The sequence below is a fragment of the Artemia sp. Qi Xiang Cuo genome, chromosome 19, assembly GCF_049724085.1.
Source record: "Artemia sp. Qi Xiang Cuo chromosome 19, ASM4972408v1, whole genome shotgun sequence".
NCBI classification, from domain to species: Eukaryota; Metazoa; Arthropoda; class Branchiopoda; order Anostraca; family Artemiidae; genus Artemia; species Artemia sp. Qi Xiang Cuo.
In genome coordinates, this window is record NC_142812.1 from 21836975 (window position 1) to 21858836 (window position 21862).

The 21862-nt window shown below is 35.3% G+C and overlaps 3 protein-coding genes across 5 annotated transcripts in view; 1 reads left to right on the forward strand and 2 right to left on the reverse strand.

Moving 5' to 3' along the window:
• LRP1 (LDL receptor protein 1) overlaps nucleotides 1-21862 on the reverse strand; it is a 654607-nt gene that overhangs the window by 468929 nt on the left and 163816 nt on the right. The gene's annotated exons all lie outside the window — the stretch shown is intronic.
• Nucleotides 1-21862, forward strand: part of LOC148940604 (methionine adenosyltransferase 2 subunit beta-like) — a 297990-nt gene that overhangs the window by 46859 nt on the left and 229269 nt on the right. For 2 of the 3 annotated variants that reach the window (XM_089105447.1, XM_089105446.1), the window contains exon 2: nucleotides 5389-5467. The gene's annotated coding sequence lies outside the window, so the exon portion shown is untranslated. The remainder of the gene's footprint in view (nucleotides 1-5388; nucleotides 5468-21862) is intronic. The other variant, XM_089105448.1, reaches the window with a different exon arrangement.
• LOC148940605 (uncharacterized) overlaps nucleotides 1-21862 on the reverse strand; it is a 49535-nt gene that overhangs the window by 25585 nt on the left and 2088 nt on the right. Inside the window, exon 2 of the mRNA XM_089105450.1 lies at nucleotides 20593-20729. Within this exon, the coding sequence (XP_088961576.1) occupies nucleotides 20593-20689 (97 nt within the window). The 5' untranslated portion in view covers nucleotides 20690-20729. The remainder of the gene's footprint in view (nucleotides 1-20592; nucleotides 20730-21862) is intronic.

Here is a 21862-nt window from a genome sequence, read left to right on the forward strand (position 1 = left end):
TTTTCAATCCATACCTGGACTTAAGTTTCACCTATGAACCAACAGATTGTATTTTCCATAATTTTCTTACAAAAAACTAGAGTTTACGGTCAAAAACCCTTATTAGCTTAGATTTTTCACTAGCAACTTGCCCTCCACTATAACTTCGCTAATACATCCTTCTGCCAATCAACCCATCTCTCCCAAAACACTTTTCAGACATTTCTTGTTAAAATTTTTTATTTCAATTCATCCACCCGGGTTTTTCGCTAGCATCTCTGCCTCCACTATAACTACTCTAATACATCCTTCTGCCAATTAACCCATCTCCTCCAAAACACTTTTCAGTCATTTCTTGTTAAAAAATTTCTATTTTAACTCATTCACAGGGGGTTTTCCACATTTGAACCAGAGAATGGACCTAAGTTTCACATTTGAACGAGAGAATTGTATTTTGCATAATTTTCTTACAGGAAACTAGAGTTTATGGTCAAAAACCCTTATTAGCTCAGATTCTACAGAAATAGTTTATTTTTCGATCCATATCTGGACTTAAGTTTCACCTATGAACCAACGAATTGTATTTTCCATACTTTTCTTACAAAAAACTAGAGTTTACGGTCAAATACCCCTATTAGCTTTGATTTTTCGCTAGCAACTTGACCTCCACTTTAAATTCACTAATACATCCTTCTGCCCATCAACTCATCTCCCCTAAAACACTTTTCAGCCATTTCTTGTTAAAAATTCTTATTTCAACTCATCCACCCGGGGTTTTCGCTAGCAACTTTTTTAATGGGCACCAAGTACAGAAAAATCACACGGAATCAGACAACCGAGTCTCTCAAACCCCGTAAAGCTCTTTTAAAAGATACAAAAACTACTTAATTAACACAAAAATTTCGTTTTTAATGAGCACTAAGTAAAGAAAAATCAAACTGACTCAGCCAACAGAGTGTCTAAAAACTGAATCAGTAAACAGAGTTTCTCAAACTCTGTAAATCTCTTTTAAAAGATATAATAACTAATTATTTAAAACGACATATTTTTTCTTAATGGGTACCAAGTAAAGAAAACAACACGGAAAAGCCCCTGATGATAGCATAGGAAGAAACATAAGCTCCTGGAATAGCATAGGAAGGGGAAAAAAACTATTATGATGGCATGGGGGGGGACATACGCTCTTAAAATAGCATGGGAATTCCTATACACGCAAGCAAATAACATGGAAATTCCTACAAATGCAAGCAAATAACATGGGAATTCCTATACAAGCAAGCAAAATACCTTGGGAATACATATAAATGCAAGCAAATAACCAGGGATTTCCTATACAAGCAAGCAAATAACATGGGAATTCCTATACACGCAAGCCAATACCATGGGAATTCCTATCCACGCAAGCAAATAACATGGGAATTCCTATAAAAGCAAGCAAATAACATGGGAATTCCTATACACGCAAGCAAATAACATCGGACTAACTAACAACGAAAGCACAAAACATAGGCAAAACTCTACAAGCAAGCAAAAAAGATTGGAATTCCTATCCACGCAAGAACATAACATGGGAATTCCTATACATGCAATCAAATAACATGGGAATTCCTATACAAGCACGCTAATAACATGGGCATTCCTATACATGCAAGCAAATAACCTGGGACTTACTATACAAGCAAGCAAATAACATGGGAATTCCTATACAGGCAAGCAAATAACGTGGGAATAACTAAACATGCAAGAAAATAACATGGGAATTACTATACACGCAAGTAAATAACTTGGGGATTCCTTTACATGCAGGCAAATCACCTGGGAATTATTATAAAAGCAATCAAATAACCTGGGTATTCCTATACACGCAATCAAAAAAACGTGGGAATTCATATACAAGCAAGCAAATAACATTGGATTTCCTATACATGCAAGCGAATAACATGGGAATTCCTATACACGCAAGCAAATAACTTGGGAATTCCTATACATGCAAGCAAATAACATAACCATTTCTTTTATTCAAATCCCAACCACAAATCAAGTTATCATATATTGAACAATCTCTGATTGGCTCATAAAAAATGCCCACGTCAAACGATACATTCATAGTGCACTTCTTATCAAAAACAAAAAGCTTTATACCTCTTTTTCCAATGAGAGTTAGCTTTAGTAACGACTCATTCCCAAAACAACTAGTCTTGACTAAAGGCAATTGTCCAAAAAATCAATCACGCTAGGACCCAGTATTGCGTACTCGTTCCTCTTTGAAAGATGTATTGTACTCATTCCTCTTGACAAAGAGTGTAATGACCGAGTGTAATGACCTGTTTACCTACCAGAAAAACCGGAAGGAACGTAAAGGCTCAGAATTCAAAAGAAGGTATATACTTATAAGTATTCTAAGGAGAATTTTTTAGGTGATATCGTTCGCAAGAAGTTTTCCGGGGGTAATTTTCAGCGAGGATGGAAGTATCCGGGGGAATTTTACGTGACAAGAACTTTCAATAGAGGAATTTTCCACGGGAGGAGACAATTTTCCATGGAGGAGAACCGTATTTCCCGGTATTACTTGTAAAACGATCAGATATCAAACTTAAAAAACAACATATTTTGTCCACTGAAAGTAAGGAACAACACTAAAACTTTAGACGAGCAGAAACTATCCCCGCGTATGAGAAGGGCCCCCCTCAATACCTCGCTCTTTACGCTTAAGTTTGACTTCTTGTCCCAATTCTTTAAGAACGACTCCTGAAACACAAGATCGTTTAATTAGAGTAATAAGATTTTTAAAGTGCTAAAAAAAAATTAGCGACAAAAAGAGCGCTAAAATAAAAGAATGCTAAAAACAAAAAGAGCGAGATACTGAGGAGGGGGTATACGGAATAATTTCTCTCCGTTTTAATGTGGCTCATTACTTTCCGCTGAAAAAAAATGTATTTTTTTTAATTTAACACGAGAAGAAAGGACATGTACAATATTTCAGAAAAAGCTATGTGTATTAAGATGAAACTTCCAAAGAATGTCGAGGGAGACGTTGAACTAAATCAGAAAATATTATATCTGTAAAATCTTACGAGCAATACAGGTATTGAGTTGAAACTTGCAGGGAATGCTGAGGGTGATTATTAATCAAATAAAACAATACTCTGAGCATCCTTGATATCAAATGGGCTTATTTGCAATTTATTATAAACGGCTACGTTGAAACTTTAAGGGAATGTTGGGGGGTGATGATTAATAAAATCAAACAATAACATGAGCATCCTTGATATCAAAAGGGCGTATTTGCAATTTATTAGAAACGGCTACGATGAAACTTTCAGTGACGGTTGGGGGGTGATGATGAATAAAATCAAACAATACCATGAGCATCCTTGATATCAAAAGGGCGTATTTGCAATTTATTAGAAACGGCTACGTTGAAACTTTAAGTGAAGGTTGGGGGGTGATGATTAATAAAATCAAACAATACAATTAGCATCCTTGATATCAAACGGGCGTATTTGCAATTTATTAGAAACGGCTACGTTGACACTTTCAGGGAATGTTGGGGGGTGGGGGATGGTGTTCAAAATCATAGACACGATGTACGTCCAAGTTGTCAAAAGGGCGTATCTGTAATATTTCAGAAAAAGTTAATGGTATTAAAAAAGACTAAGACCACATAGCCTTTCCATTATATAGATGACAAGAAGTATACTCCGGTGTAGAACTTTTAAAGATAGTGGACTGTAGAAGCAACTAAATGAATATCCCAGCTATATTTCTATAAATGGGCTTAAAAATAAGACGACCTGTCCTTAAAAATTTCCGATTTGAATACACTTTTTTCATTTGGATAAGGGTATTCAGTGATAATTTTAGAGAATGTTGGGGGGGGGGGTTAAAAGAAACTAAAAGACACTAAGTTTATCCAGGATGTAACAAGGACACATTTATTATATATAGAACAAATAAAAAAGATGAAAATATATAAAAAATTAAATAATTTTAAAATGAGAAAACAACAGTTTTCACTAACAATAACACAGAAAAGTACAATTATTTCGGCTTCAGATCTGGAAGCCGTTATCAACGGGGAAAGATAACAAACAAACTCACCTGATCTAAACAAAATATATTTAGAAAAGGAGGAGAGAAAAACACAAACCCCCTACAAAACCAAATCAAAGCAAAATAAAAACATTAAAACTCACATCTTAAAAACGTCCTGTATTTATCACAATTCCACTAGGCCAACAAGAAAGAACATATCAAGATGTCTTCCTGATAATTGAATCTAGTAAAATGAGATATTCTTTTTATTTGAAACAAAAATTACACATGTCTGGGTAAAAACAATGGCTCTAGGCGTTTACCCCACGGAAAATACCCCCCCCTCTAAAATTCCAGCCGTGGAAAATAAGGCTTTCCAAATTTGAGAATTTTATTTGAGTTTCATTTTTTTTTCCGTAGGGGAAAGGAATTTTGGTACTTGTGTATTATGCGCCACTCACTTAAGCTTACGCTGTGTAAAATTCGAGAACTAACCGGTTTCTTCGTTTAGTTTTGTTTTTCAGCTTAGCACGAGACAAGACAAAGACAAGTGACAGAATATATGGGAAATATATAATTTGGGCTATATATTTGCACCTAAGGAGGGGAGAGGTAAAGTATTAGAACAGTTTTAAGTCAGAAAACAATTTTTTCTATATATATGGCAACTAAAATTATAGAAGAATAGCGAGGTATCTGGAAATTTTGTTAACTAAAAAAAAAAAGAAAAAAAAACGTAACGAAGAAACTAACGAAAAAACCGGCGTGTTCTCGAATTTTACACAGCGTAAACTTGAGCGAGTGGCACATAATACACAAGTACCAAAATTCCTTCCCCCTACGGAAATTAAAAAAATAAAACAAATAAAATTCTCAAATTTGTAAAGCCTTATTTTCCACGGGGGGGGGTGTTTTCCAGGGGGGGGGGGGTAAACGCCGGCCACCAAAACAACACAATATAAATAGCGTTTTCTTGAATTGTACTTAATAATATCAGTTTTAACGTAAGGTATGAGTAACGAATTGGGAATTCACGTGTGGCGCACAGTTCCACCACGCTTGGTACAGTTGGAATTTTAGCAAAATTTTCCAAAATACTTGAATTGGGGAGGGTTTTGTTGACAAAAATTTACCTTAGATTTGTGTAATAAGTTCCACCATGCTCGCCACGTACCACCGGGTGTACAGGATTTTTGGGAGTAAGTAACCCCTCGTATGTGTCTATATGATAAACAAAAATTAAATGCTGGATGTTTTGAAGATGTGGCCTTTCTTTTCTTTTCTTTGATTTTTATTCAGAGTCTGTGTTTTATTTTTTATTTTCTTATGTTCTGTTAATGTCATATGTTTTTTTTTTTTGTTTTTTTTTTCCAGCTGATAGAGACTCCCGGAGGTGAAGCCAAAATATTCAGACGAAATTTCAAACTATTATTGTTGTTAGCGAAAAAATTCGGTAATTATCTTTTGTCTTATTGAAAACCATACCCGTTTTTCTACGGTTCATTTGTTTTAATTGGTAATAACGTGGTTGAATACTTTCTGACAGATAATAAGTCGAAATCAGCATTATACACCATCCGATAAAGCTCTGAAAAGATGTTGACGCTCCCCCATCCCGACTGCATTGCAACAATTGCTGCAGTAAACCAACCACTGATAAATGAATCGATCCGGACTTAGAAAAAGTGCAAATTTATGCCAGAAAAGAAACTTTTGAGAAACGTTGACACGCAATCCAATAGTTTGCAATAAACATAGATCAATTCCAGGCACTGTTGCCAAACATGTCATTCTTTTTTTTCTTTTTCTGTTTTATCTAAATAAATTTGAATCTCCTTTACACGTCACTGCAAAGAATTTATGTCACATGACCGGAATCAAAAAGAATTTATCGGGAATTAAAAATAGATACAACATAAATAAAAATGACACTTAAAAACAAATTTGGACTACTTGCCATGTTTTTTACATAAATAACACGACACTGCGACAAAAATGATACCCAAATGTACCCAAATACCTTCCAAAAAATCATAGCAACAATCTTGTTAATCAAATCGTTAATTGTCAAGGAGGCACACTTGTGCCTCTTTAAAGAGGCGACCCACCACAATGTTAAGCGATTTCCGGTCCTAGAGGTCGCAGAGAGACGGCGGCGATCGCATTTTGTAGCCCAAGCTCAAACTAAGAAACGTGCAAAATTTCATCCTCCTCCAACTTTATCTTCACGGGGTAAACTGGGCCGGAAGTTTCGACCCTCCCACCACAGCCCCCCTTTAACGTTGTCTGATCAGGCTGAAACTTAGAGGTTAAGGTTTCCTAGGGCCCGGGAGCTTATTCTCGAAATTTCAGCTCAATCCGATCTCTCCTTCCCTGTTTTCCAAAAACCAGATATAGCCACTTAATGTTCATTTCTCCTTTTTTTTATTAGCCACGCCTACGGGCCACAGTTGGCAACGGATCCAGGTGAATGAGGACTCATTTGAAGCGGAATTCGACCTGTTAGGGCCTTTTGATATTTTCAGACCAAAAAAATTATCCCCCGAATTTACATTTACGAAAAACCTCGTTTTACTATAAGAGCCCCTGTTAAATTTTCCCACCACAGCCCCCCCTTTAACGTTGTCCGATCGGCCTGAAATTTAGAGGATAAGCTTTCCTGGGACCTGGGAGCTTATCCTCGAAATCCGATCTCAATCTTTTGCTCAATCCGATCACTTCTTCCCTGTTTTCCAAAAACCAAATATCAAGTTTTGTGGGGATTTGCTTGCGTCAAAAATACATCGCACAGAATAAAAGTAATGCAACATGTCTCTCTGGTACAGTGGTCGCTACTCCTGGCTGTCAGGCGGAAGACCCGGGTTCGATTCCCCGTCAGGGGAAATTTTTTATATATTGAATTTAAAGTTTAAAAAAGAAACTCAGTTTCTTTTTTAAATCCAATCTATTAAATCCTTCGGCTCAACAGGTGTCTCCAGAAGAATATCACAGTCGGCCTTCAGGTTACAGGTAAGTCTCCACTGCTTTGATAACATGCCGTATACCCGCATGCTCGAAGACAAGTTGAAAAAAGAAAATCTTACTGTGCATTTGATTTGAGTATTCAGGAATTAAAAGCCTTAACACAAGAATCTTGAAGAGCGGGGAGGTTGGCGGGGGGCAGTCCCCCAACTTTAACATCAGACACAATCAGCTAACAGTTAGTAAAGCAATAATAAGTAATAAACTGTAAAAAAACGTGCAGATATTATTTGAAAAAAACTAAGTTTTCTAAAGAGTTAAAGAGGCTGAGTCACAAGTTCGAACCTTAAAACGTACAGGGATTAGGAGGTACAGTTGGGGGGCTGCCGCCTCCCAAACCCTCCGCTTTCGCACCCTTTAAATAAAAAAAAAGTTTTTTAAACTGAAAGTAAGGAGCGACATTAAAACTTAAAACGAACAGAAATTATTCCGTATATGAAAGGGGCTGTGCCCTCCTCAACGCCTCGCTCTTTATGCTAAAGTTTTTATTGTTTAAAAAAAGAGTTGTAAGAAATTCAAACTTTAGCGTAAAGAGCGAGGCGTTGAGGAGGGCACAGCCCCTTTCATATACGGAATAATTTCTGTTTGTTTTAAGTTTTAATGTCGCTCCTTACTTTCAGTTTAAAAAACTTTTTTTTATTTAAAGGCTGCGAAAGCGGGGGTTTGGGAGGCGGCAGCCCCCCAACTGTACCTCCTAATCCCTGTACGTTTTAAGGTTCGAACTTGTGACTCAGCCTCTTCAACTCTTTAGAAAACGTAGTTTTTTCAAATAATAACCTTTAAAGAGCTGCTCTTTTCAGTGGAAACCGAACCTCTAAAACAGAATTTGGTGTCAAAAGAATTTCTTTTTATGCGTATTTCAGATATGAATTTAAAATTTTTAGAATATACCCATAAATAGTCGTGAATTATTAAAAAGGGGCTGAATTAAAAGGGAATCGGAAGTCTATAGATTGAATAAAGACATATTAACAACCAGGCACGTGGATGGAAGCAACTTACCCCAAAAACCTCCTGGACTGCTTAGAAACCGATACAGCTTATCTCGACTAATCCACCAATATGAATCCTTGAAAGGTTGTTAGTTCTCTCTAAGTATGAAAACTTTGAATGTATACTCACTGCAGCACCAATCCGCCTGAGGCCAATACAGATACGCACGCTCCTCCTCCATCCCAATCTATTCAAAGCCTCCCTTTTTATACCCTCCCAGGAAGTTTCCATTTCCTTTAAATCTTTCTTTATGAAGTCCTCCCACCCCAGACATAGACGACCTGCTTTCCGTTTAGCCGTAGACGGTTGGCCGAAAAGGATAATCTTCGGCAATCTGTCATCCTTCATCCGCACAACGTGCCCTAGCCATCTCAACCTTTCTTTCATTATATCCCTAGAAAGCATCCACATTTTCCGTATAGCCTACTGTTGGAAATATGGTCAGTCAGCCGGGTACCCAGAACAATCCGTAGGTAATTTCTCTGGAAAACATCTAGCAAATCTTCATCCGCTTTTCGGAGTGCCCATGCTTCAGAGCCATATTTGACCACTGTCTTTGAATTATAATGGGAAGATTATATTGATATGTTACTTGCACAGAGATGGAGACCTACCTTGAATGAGAGATGCGTCCTAAAAGCCTCAAATATCTTGAAAACAATATATATCGAATCAACTGTTGGAAAAAAAAACAGACAGAGAGTTCATTTAAATGGATTGTTTCTTTTATTATAGTGCCCTTTTTAAGAATTAAAAAAGGTCGTATCCAATAAACTACTGTTCCCCATTATTTTTCCACCATAAAACAACTATATTGCAGGAACAGCACGTTAGATTTTTTCCTTTCGTCTTCAGTTTGTTGCTAGGAAGTGGTAAAGGTCTAAACCCTGAAATATTTACAGAACGTGAAGCTCAGGCTCAACTGATGAATGGGGTCTTACATCTTGAAAAGCTGCTCATAATTCTTGCCTTGGTCAGAAAGGAAAGTTTCAGCTTGTAGTTGGGCCAGAATTTACAGTATGTGTTCAAAATTTGAGTTATATAGTCTATACCAGAAAGGAATGTCTGAAATGTGTCCCCAAGTTTTGCTACTCGAGCAATGTGTCTGTTTTCAATTTAAGAGCTAAAAGAGAAGAAATGGACAGACACAAGTTTCAAACTGCACACAAGTCTCAAACTGAGACACAAGTCTCAGGGGTGTTCCCACCCATTTTTTTTTATAATTATAAGGAATAGTAAAGGAGCCAAACAAGGAGCAATTTCCAATGGGTTCGAAAGTGGTGAAATTTACTTTTACAGGCGGTTTCTGTTTGTGATATCAGTTGAGTCTATCACTGCACTCCCTGTACTTCCTCTTTCCACCCTTTTTTGCAGAAAGCCAAGCCTGTTGTGCTAATTTGAAGCGGAAATATGAGAAGATTTTAAATCAATGTTATTGCAGGCAAAAAGTTGGCCATGGCCCTTCCAACATCCCATGCCCCTCCAACCAAAAAATTCTAGCGGAAAAGTAAGCATGCTTTTTGAATCAGAAGCAGCCAACGATTTTCGGTCGCTATTATTGGAGATCCAAAGTTATCCTGTGGCCCCTGCAAAGTTGCCTCCCATCACAATCACCTACTGTAGCTGAGAAAGGTGCCACCTAGGCACTTTTAGCAGAAACATGGGCATGTTGCACATTGTTTACATCGAAAACATATACTTATCCTCAATCTAGGTGATTTGAGGCACTAAGTGGGCCCGTGGTTTGTCAAACAATCCCCTCTACTCATTTTCTACAGAGGTGTGGTTACGTCACCGCATGTGAAACAGAATCAAGTAAGGAAGAAGTAAATGTTAACGGAGTCATGGAGGCCAAAGGGAAACCATGGAGCCTCCGACCCCCCCCCCCCCCTACCCGCAATGCTGACTTTTTAGCAGAACGGTAGATACGTTGCATCTTGTTTTACTCTGAATCAAGGAAGAACGTACAGCATGCAGGCATTGAGAACCAAAGTGAAATAGTAACACTTCCATCATCCCTTCCACTCTCAACTTGTTAGAGGAAAGGTAAGCAAGTTACACCTTGTTCATGTCGACACCGTTTTAACCAAAAACGTATAATAATTTCCAATTCGTGTTATTTAAAGCAAAAAGTATACACAGCAATATCTACCTCCTCCTACCCATCTTCAAAACCGAAGAAAGGTGAGAATGCTGCATCTCGTTTAAAGTGGAATTAAAGAACTGTCAGCCTGGATGATCAGTCTGAATCTTTGTAGACTAGTACTACGCTAAAATTTTCAGTTTGTCAAATAATTCATTGACTTGAACACATCTATTATCTAAAACAAAATTTTGACAAAAACACCAAAATTTATTATTCCTGCCACTTTTAGAAACTTGTTATAGCATTGAGGCACCACAGGGAGGCAAATTGACAAACAAACACTCCACTACTCCACCTACTTGAATCTACTGCTTATGTTTCTAGGTCATTGCGTTTTCTCTATAATTTCGCTTCGGACTAATTCGGGAAGTCTTTTATTTCTACCCTGAGGACGTCTACATTTCAGTCGGCCATCCAGCCAAAATAATCTAGAGGTTTACTTGAAGCCGTTTCAACACGTAAGATATAAGAAAGATTCTTATTTGTCAAATATGGCAAAACATTGTTTAGTAAGACGTGCTTTTTAAGACGATTTTTCACAAGGTTTACAACCAAACTAAGGAATTAAGCAAATGAGATTGCTAACGTGTTTGACAGTTCATAGCAGGAAAACCTACTTCGACTTTCTTTCCAAGCAGATGTTGAACAATACCTAAAAAAGTAGACTTAGATGCAGGCCCTTTCTGCAACGAAGAGCTGTTGCCTGGCATTAATTCTCTTAGTCAGAAATAAAACATAGCAAATCCAGCACAAGAAAGTATTATTGAAAAATTGTATTTCGGTTTGAATTAACGAATCTACAATTTTCAATCATCGGTACAAATTTGAGTAAGATGGTATTATGTCAACTCGAAAACTTAAATCTTAATACCTAACAACTTACCTAAAGAATGTTCGACACTAGAAGTGGCACTCAGTAGAGTCACATGCCATTAATGCATTATTTCTCTAGTGACACCATAAGCTTGACACCTCAGTGAATAGTCACATCCCTTTAATACATTACTTTTCTCCCGGGCATTTTATATGGAAAGTTTCTACATAGTCATAGAAACTTTGGAAGGGCTGATTCGATCGGGAATTGAAACTCCTAGTGCCTTTCCAACACCCCTTGAAGCTCTAATTATCCAATCAAAATTTTCCGATTTTTGCCTTCATCCAGTCCAGATAATCTAGAAGTTCATTCGAAGCCGTTTATACGATACTTGAATCATCAAAAGAGTTGAAGTAAAGCTCAGACCCCATTTTAAGCAAAAGCGAAATAAAATCACGACTCAATACATAAAATATAAGGAAAATATATATTTGTCAGACATGGCGAAGCATTTTGCAGTAAGAGGTGTTTTTAAGATGATTTTTCACAAGATTTTCAACCAAAATAAGAAACTGAACAAAAAAGATTGCTAAAGTGATTGACAGTTCATAGCAGGAAAACCTACTTCGATTTTCTTTCAAGCAGGCGATGAAAAATACCTAAATAAGTAGGCTTAGATACAGGCCATTCCTGCAACGAAGAGGTGTCGGCTGGCATAAAGTCTTAAAGTCGGAAGTAAAATATAGCAAATCCATAACAAGAAAGCATCATTAAAAAATCGTATTTCAGTTTGAATTTACGAACCCGGGTTGCAGCGGTAGCTAGCAACCTAGTAAGAGACGATCACGTCCAATGTTAAGAAATATAAAAACCCATAACGTTTAAAAAAAGAGTCAGATCAAAACAAAAAGTGCACCATTAGAACCACCTTGTCCAAAATTTAATAAGAAACGAATACTAGGGTACAAATTTGAGAGATATATCAACTGGAAAAATTAAATTTAAACATTACCAAGGAAATTGCCTTTTCTAGCACGAAAGAAGATGAAGGTTAAAAAAAAGTCTAACAACTTACCCAAGGATTCTTGACAGCAGAATAAAGAGTAAAATCCCCAAAAGAAACTAAATATACTAAGGTTATCACAGTATCATATCTGGATTATCTCAGGAAGAGCTAGGAGGATCGAGTAAAAACTGTCAGGTATTTTAGGGGGCCACACGGACTTCAAACTTTAGCTTGAAGGGAGTGGTAGAGGTAAATCAAAAGAAACTATAATACAGGTTATCAAACCAAGAAAGTAGGAATATCTACAATTTCTCAGGAAAGGCAAGTGGCGATAGAGTTGAAATTCTTGAGATGCCAAAAAACATGTTTTTTTCTGATCCGCCTAAAAGTTTTGGGAGATTACCTCCAGCTCAGCTGAAGTAGTGAGGTGAATTAAAAACATTATATTCACCCAGGCTATCAAAATAACATGTTCATACTATCTGGAGAAGGACTGATTGGATTGATTTAAAGAGTGAATCGGTAGGGGGACTCAAAATCATAAGTCCATGGAAAGAGATAAAAGTGCCAAAAGACTATTTTTTTTTCTTAATTCCACTATCCTTAGAAAAAAAAGAAAAAAAGCTGTTTCACCCAAAAAAAGGATCCAATACAAATCAGCTCGGAATCATATAGGCTACTTTTGTTTGGTCAAAAAACCTGACGCTGTTTTTTTTTATCCCAGACCGGGCTGTATCCAGAATTTGTATTCGGGGTGGGGGGAGCAGGGGTACAAACAAGATAAAAACGCATCGAAAATTTGTTTAGATGCATCTTGTTACGTTTTTACGAGCCGGGCAGACATTTCGGGGGGGGGGGGTCAAACCACCTAGCCCCCCTCCTTGGATACGGCCTTCATCCCAGACCAAAAGACAAAAGAATAGGGGTACACAAAAACTGTATCTTATTTTCGCTTCCCCAACTTCAAATTGGCATACATAAATTTCTAGACGTTGTAGAACCCTATGCAAGAAGAAATTTGAAACTAAATGTTGGCTACAACAGCTTGTTCAAAATTAGGCTCAAAATTTGTTTAGTCTCTGATAGGTTTTAAACTTTCAAGGCATGAATAAAAGGATAGGTTGACTTTTTTATCTCATAAACAAAATTATTCGTTTTCTATCAGATTATGTAGACAGAAACAAGGGGGGCTCAATTACGAATGAAGACAAAGGCAATGGAAAGCAATTGTAATATTGATTTATGGTCCTCAAAAAGGGTCCATATTTATCTTCTGATCGGCTAGAAACTTACAAGTCATGTGTACTGGACCAAACAAAGCTAAGAGGAAAACACTATTTCAAAAAAAAAATGATTCATGAACCCCCAAATTAGACAAAAACTGTTTTTCTCCGATCAGTGTGAAACTATGGGGTAAATAAAATAAACCAAGGGTACCTTAATCATAACAACAAATTTTGGATAGAAAATCTGGTTATACTGATTATTAACAAGAAAAGATCGATCTTTTTAAAATTTCAAACCAAATAGGTGTATGCTTTAAAGTAAAATAATTGAGCGATAACCGTTACTTTAGAAATTAATTTAAAAAAAAAACAAAGTTTTCCCAAGGGAAGCAAAGAGCGAAGTTGAAATTTAAAACGGACAAAAATTATTACTTCACAGCCTTTTTAATATATATTAATATAACTAATACAAATAAACAAACTAATTATTTTTCCCTATGCTTTTCTGATTATACAAAACTAGCGCTTTACTGAAAACACAAAAGTCAAGTATAAAAAACAGGATTATTGACTTAAGAGTAAAAAGTGAGCATGTAGCCTGACAACACTAAACGAATCTATAAAGCTTTTCATAGTCTTACACCAGTTGTGACATTAGTAACTAAAATTATCTTAAAAAAATAAGCGTAAAACTAAATATTTTTTAATAACCGCGAAGTAATTGAACAGCATACAGAAATATTGGATTGATTTATCAAGCAGCATTTTGCTCTCACCAGCTACAATAGCAATAGTGGGTTATATACAGTCTTAGATTGTAAGAGATATGCTTTAATAATCACTTGAAATGAAGATCAAATAAGATATAATATGAACTCTGGAAATCCGACTATTTATGTATATACAAGAGTGAATTTCGAGCTATGATACAAGTTCTAAAGCTAGTCTACTGCCACAATACTATCAAAATGGCCTTAATTTGAACTTGTGTACAAACTAATCATGACATGTCCTTTTAAGAACCAAAACGAGAGCCAGTCATTGGAATGAGCCATTAGGCAGAAGTGATACCCAATTAAACATAAAAAAAATAAAGAGAATCATAAAATGGATTGTTGCTTTATCTTAAAACTGATTGATCCTAAAAGGGATTGATAAATAATTTGATTCTATAAAAGATATCCTTAATTGGTTTGCTTTTACTATACCAAAACTCCTATACTCACTTTTGACTCTTAAATCAATAATCCTGTCTTTTATACTCGATTTTTGTGTTTTCAGCAAAGCGCTAGTTTAGTATAATCATAAAAGCATGGGGAAACATAATTAGTTGGTTTATTTCTGCTAGTTCTATGAATGTATATTGAGTAGGCTGTGTAGTAATAATTTTTGTCAGTTTTAAGTTTCAACTTCGCTCTTTGCTTCCCTTGGAAAAACTTTGTTTTTTTTAAATTAATCTTTGTTCGTTTTTGATTAAAATTTAATACATAAACAACGCTGCCATGGTCTTTTTTATTTATACGGAATAATTTATGCTCGTTTTGAGTTTTAATGTCACTTCTTAGTTTCAGTTGAAAAGTTTTTTTTAATATAATTTCTAATTATCATCGATCTAGAGGAGATAAGAGAGCTCTAAAAAATACTGCAAACAACCTTGACAGCTAAGTAAAATTTTAGTCTATAACATAAAGTTCATTATCCATACTTCACAAAGCAATACATGTTTTTCAGGAAGGTTTGTTTTTCAATGAGCAAAAAACTGTTTTTTCTTGCCCGACTTCGCCTGAAAAAGCCATAATGAAGACAGGGCTTTATAAATCACCTACTAACTAGCAGAAACTAGAAGGCTTCTGTAACAAAAGAAAGCTGTTTAAGGGCTCATTTAAAAGCTTATATTTATACTTCATCGCTTTTTATAAATTTGACTTGATAGCACATTCCCACAAAGTGCACTTTCGGTTGTTTCCCGAACTTTTTTAAATCAAACAAGTGCCTTTTCCAATAAAATGACCAAAAAAAAGGTGATTTCAAAACCAAGGCAAGAGCAAAAACTAAGGGGGCAAGGACGTCCCTTCCCCTCAACTACCGCCGTTAGAACTAGCACACAGGCTTCATCACAGAGTGAAGTTTAAAGGTTCAATTCAAAACTGTTGATCAATCAAGCTTAATTTTTGGTAGATGTTTATTTGAAAAGTTTTAGTTTTAGTTAATTTGCTTTCGCAATAATCTTTTACTTTTAATATGACTAGTTGATTTATGAAACTGACTAAGAGGTTCTGGATGGGGAGTATATGTGAGGGGATCTTATAAGCCTCCAGTTAAGGGCTTTGGACCATAATTATTGCAATGGTACAGTTTTATGCTTCCAAACTCTTCCACTTAAGAACTGGTACCAAAAGTGCCGTTTTTAGTGCTATATGGCATTTTTAGATGGTAAAATTGACAAAAAGCAAGTAGATATGAGTAATAGGTTTAAAATCTGCCTTCCTGGGATATGGCTTAAAAATGAGTGCCATTAAACATCACTTTTTAAAGTTCTGCTAGCCCAATAGCCCCACACTGTAAAAAAAAATCGTTTTCCCCAAAATCCTCATTTTGGGGGAAGCTTTTGGTTCCTTTGCGTGTACGTAAAGGACTGAAATACCCTTACAGACGTCTTTTTTTCTTTGATATTAATTAAAAAAAAATTCCGAAAAAAAAGTTTTTCAAAGAAAAGTAAATGCCATTTTAAACTTAAGATCATAAAATACAAATACATTTTAAAATTCAAACTCAAAACGACCAGAAATTACTATTAAAGAATAAATGAAACCCAAATCGAACAGAAATTAAATAAACAATCATAGCAAAAACATACAACAAGTAGTAATATAAATGAATAGATAGATCTTAAAGCGAGTAATGCTAAGATTGAATATGAATATCAAGCTTAAAACGAAAAAAAATACTTTCCTATTGAAGCATAAATTAAACTTAAAAAAAACAGAAGTTAAATAAACAATCAATGCAAACGAAAACACAATAGATATCAATGTAAATTAATAAATAAATCTTAAAACGAATGAAACTTAAATTGAATATGCAAATCAAGCTTGAAACGAACAAAAATCACCCCAAACAAGAGTTTGGGTATGACCTCCTTCTCTCACTGTAAAAGTCTAAAACCTACTGCGTTGGCACTTTACTGAAAACCAATTTTATGACAAATTTTTTCTTTTGTACTTAATATTGAAAATAAACATTAGAATTATAGTGACATTTTGAACTGATGTACTTTCAGGAATTAATATCATTATTTATCAAATATTAAGTTTAATTTATTAGCTCTTTTTAAAGTTGTTAAAGATGAATATAGTTTCCCTAGAAACAAGTGTTTGGAAACTGCCTCCTTTCCTAACTGTAAAGAAAAACCAAAAGCCTACTGCGTCATTGGCGCTTAACTGAAAACGGATTATGTCACAAATATTTTCTTTTCCAGTTCTTAGGAATCGAAAATAAAAATACAAATACAGTGAAATAAATTCTTGAACTGATGGATCTATCAACAATAAATATCATTATTTATCAAATATTCAATTTGATGTTGTTTATAATTTCCAAGACTGTTAAAGATGTATATAGTTTTCAGTAAAGCGCCAATGACGCAGTAGGTTTTAGACTTTTAAAGTGAGAGAAGGTCATCAGGAGGTCAGTCAGAAGGAAGGAGGGGGAAACTGGTTACCCTCCAATATCTTTTGACACTTATAAAGTGAACTAGAACTTTCAAAGTGAACTTTCAATTTCCAATCAAATGAGCCCTCTCTAACGTTTATACAAGCACTCCTTCCATAAGAACCATATATGCCCCCAGGGCATAACCTATAACCCTTGCCCCTGAAGACTGTGGGGAGAATATCCTGTTCAAACATATAATTTCCAGACATTACAACTACGTTGAACAAAATGGCTACATCAAAATTTTGATTGGATGTGTTTGGGGAAATGGTGGGCGTAGAAGGGGTGTCAGTTGCCTTAGAATCACTTTCGACTATTAAAAAGGGAACTAGCCATTTAAATTTCGAATCGAATGAGCCCTTTCTGAAGTTTCTACAACAATGTTGTCTATACAAAACCGTATATGCCCCCAGGGCATAACTTACAACCCTTGCCCTGAGGGCTGTGGGGGAGTTGTCATCCTCAAAGACCTAATTTCCAGAACTTAAAACTACGTTTCATAAAATGGCTGTCTCAAAATTTTGATTGGATGTGTTTGGGGAAAAGGTGGGCGTGAGAGGGAGGTTAGTTACCCTCAAATCACTTTCGACTATTAAAAAGGGCACTAACCCTTTTTAATTTCCAATAAAATGGGTCTTTTTTAAAGTTTCTACGACAACACCTTCTATAAAAACCTTATATGCCCCCAGGGTGTAACTTAAAACCCTTGCCTTGAGGGTTGTGGGGGAGAGTCCTCAAAAACATATTTTCTATCTGGAAATCAACTATGCTTAACAAAATGGATATCTCAAAATTTGGATCGGATGTGTTTGGGGAAATGATGGGCGTGGGGGGGGGCTAGTTGCCCTCCAATCACTTTTGACTATTAAAAAGGGCACAAACCCTTTGAATTTCCAATCGAATGAGCCTTTTTTTTGAAGTTTCTACGACAACGCCTTCTATAAAAACCGTATATGCCCCCAGGGCATAACTTACAACCCTTGCCCCGAGGGTTGTGGGGAGTGTCCTCCTCAAAACATATTTTCTATCTGGAAATCAACTACGCTGAACAAAATGGCTATCTCAAAATTTTTAGAGGATGTTTGGGGGAAGGATGGGCGTGTGGGGGGGCTAGTTGCCCTCCAATCACTTTCGACTATTAAAAAGGGCACTAGAACTCTCGATTTTCGATCTAATGAGCCCCCTTTGAAGTTTCTATGACGACCCCTTCCATATGAAGTGCCTCTGGGAAAAAAAAAAAATAATAAATAATAAAACATTGGAGCCGTATGACCTTTACTAAAGGCAACGCTATAGTCTTGCCTCGGAATATTTGCTTACTTGGTTATTCAGCGTAAGCAGCAAATTTATGGCAAATCCAGGGAAGAATTTTTTTTTGAAACGCTTTTTAAGTCTCATTACAAAAATGGCGTTTATTGCAAAAACATAAGTTGTTCCCACAAAAGTATTTTCGTTCTTAATTAGAAAAAATTTAATTCAGAATGCAATATATTTTCACCGTTAGTACTGTTAAGGTTAGGGTAGCATCTCAAGAAATTTTCTACCTACATAAACTCACAAAAAATTTTATTTAAAAAAAGCGATTGTAAAAGTTAAAAGATAATTCTTGTACATATATTTCTGCATGTTCATTTTGCAGAAGAGAAAGCTCAACTTCTTTCAAAGTAAAAATGTATTTCCTTATTTTTATAATTATCTTTTTCTATTCAAAATTAAATTAGCATTCCCCTTTTTCTGCTATAATTAAAATATCTGAATTGAACTTATACTGAAAATATTACCGTACTTCAATGGTCCTAGAGTCAAATTTAAAATGATATTAAATAAACTTCAAACTACAGTTGAAGTTCAAACCATGTATTGATATAGCCTATTTATGGTGAAAGTTACATTTTTTCTACTTAAAAGTACATAAATCTTAATGATTTCAATAATTTGTTGGAATTCAATAAGCAAGTCACAATTCCAACAGAGAAATTGGATTTTTTCTGATTTGTTTGAATTAAATAAGCAAGTCACAACTCCAACAGAAAAATTGATTTTTTCTTTGACTTGTATGAATTTGAGCAAAACATTTTGTTGGAAATCAATTTTTTTTTTTTACAGTGCAGCTTTTCCACTTGAGACACGACACCAAAAGTGCCGTTTTTATTGCCCGTTGAACTTGATGATGGTGGAATTTATACGAAAGACGTAGATATGTACAATCTTTTATATGAGCTATAAAAGATCTACCAACAATGTTCTGGAAGCCTGCTAGTGCCACCCCTTGAGAAATAGCCCAAAAAGTGCCATAACACACTTGCATATTGCAGGATTAATAAAAAGCAGGTAGATATGAGAAATAACTGTTGAATGCGTCATTAAAAATATCTGTATTATGTTGTGGCAGCCCACTAGATCTGTTAAAAAAAAAACAAAAAAAAAAACAGGAGAGAGATCAGTGCTACCAATACAAAAAAGTTATTTTCTTTGTTGTTCAGGCAGGGGACTGTAACTTCCCTGTACAAGGTTTTGACCATGTTGATTCCAATGGTACACTTTTCATTTTCATATGACGCCATTTTCGAGGGGTGTGAGGCTTTTTTTCGAAATCAACATAAATTTCTTTTCGCAAAAAAACTTTTGCTTTTAAGATGAACCGAAATAACAGTTAACGTTCCTGAGTCAGTGTCAGATGGGAATTTTTTTTAACTAGGCAGTTTTTTTCAAAACACATTTTTTAAATTTTGGTTACTATGGGCTGTGGTTTGCTCTTTACTAGGTTGCAGCTGCTGCTCCAACCATGATACCTTGCCGGTACATGCTTTAACAAATGAGCCTAGAAAATGACTGGAAAAAAAAACAACAGCAGACACCAGTATTCCCCATATGATACATGCTATACCAATACACAGGATACCAATACGCGCGATATCGATACGCCCGACACCACATACACACACCTCTCTATGATGCTCTGGCTACCCCCTAGCCAATCTAGAAAAAAAAAAGAAAAAAAAAGGGAGACAGATCAGTGCTACCCATGCAAAAAAGTAATTTTCCTTGGTGTTCAAGTTGGGGGACTGTAATTATCCTACAAAAGGTTTTGAACCATGCGGATTCTAATGGTGCACTTTTTATTTCGATTTGACGCCTTTTTCAAGGGATTTCAGGCTATTTTTCGAAATCACCATAAATTTCTTTCTGCAATAAAGTTTTACTTCTAAGATTAACCAAAACAATAGTTACCATTCCTGATTCAGTGTCAAATGACAATTTTTTTTCACTAGACAGTTTTTATGAAAACAAGTTTTTCAACTTTGGATTACTATGGACCGTGGTTTGCTCTTTACTAGGTTGCAGCTGCTGCTGCAACCATGATGAAAAAAGTGCACCGTAGTTTGGTTGTTGGCAATATGCCTTTAGTGGGAGAATAGCCATTGTACAGCTATCTGGTTGAGGCATATGATTTGCATTCGAGCTATGGTCCTCTTTTAGCATACCTATCATTTCAGGTACAAACATAAGTGGAGAGGTAGGGCTTCAGGCCCATGCCCAACCCCAATACAACTCATGGCTTTCATAAACTGTTATATAAAACGCGTGTTTAGGGCATTTTATGAATATCTCCCCTCTTATGAGTATTATAGTTCAGTGAAAACTAAAAAATACATACCATTCACAACTTTTCCAAGTTTTGTTGCATCTTTGCTTTCCTCTGAACCAATCAAATTTACTGAAGATAAGACTAAGCAGAGGAAAAGTATCTGCATTGTGAATCAATCTGCTATCTGTGCAAAATCATAGCAACATCTGAAAAGAAAACTAAAATATCCAAATAGTCATGATTAATCCCCAAACACACTAAATTAGAACTTAATTTTGTAAATTATTTTCTTAATTTTTGTCAATTATTAAAGTCATTCAAGAACATAGGGTTAAACCACAGATCACTATTGTTGATAAGTGAAGAGTTGAGCCAAAATCAATTTGGTATTAACCATTAAAAATGATCTAATGCTTAAATTTGTCAAACTTATGCAAAATCTTTCTGAAAAATAAAAAGTATAATCGTAATTTGGAGCTTTAGATTCTTAGCTATGGCACAGTGAATTTGAAGGATTATATACAAACTGTGAAAAAACACGGATTTTCAATGTAGGCTATACATTAAGAATGATGGTGGGGTTTGAAATCTTTTTCTGTGAGTACCTAAATTAAACTAAAAAAAGTGTTTTTTCTTGGAAATAAAAGTTAAGAACAACATAGATTTGATAATTTCCACTATGCTTTACTGCCTAAAAACTGATGTTTTGAGCTAAAAATTAAATTTTTTACAAAAAGAGGGGAGTTCTTGTGCTCTTAACACACACACTGCTTGCTTGATTCAAAAATATTCTTCCAAATGAAGGGAGGTTAGGTTTTGAATCACCCTCCATATTTATTTTGTGTATCTCTGATAGAAGACTCAAAAATGGACAAAAAAATGAAGTTTCTAAGGCTGTAGAAATTCCCCCTTCTGCAAAATGTCCATAGACATCTGCCCTAATACCTAGTGTGCAACTATCCAATACTCTATAGCCATTACCTGCAAAAACTAAAAAAAAATGATACTTATGATGCTCAATTGGGCTCCATGACCCAAAAAATAGGGAAAAACAAATGAAAAAGGAAAACAGATCAAACAATAAAAACAGAATAAAGCACACAGTGGACTCCACAGATCCAGCAAAAATAAAATAAGAGAAATAAAATTGACACCATATTCTTACAATCAACCCAAGAATGATGTATATAACACGCCCTTTACAAAGAACTCAAGAATAACATGGAACTAATTTCAAAAAATTAATTTTTACACACCAAAACAGAAAAAGAAATATATATATATATATATATATATATATATATATATATATATATATATATATATATATATATATATA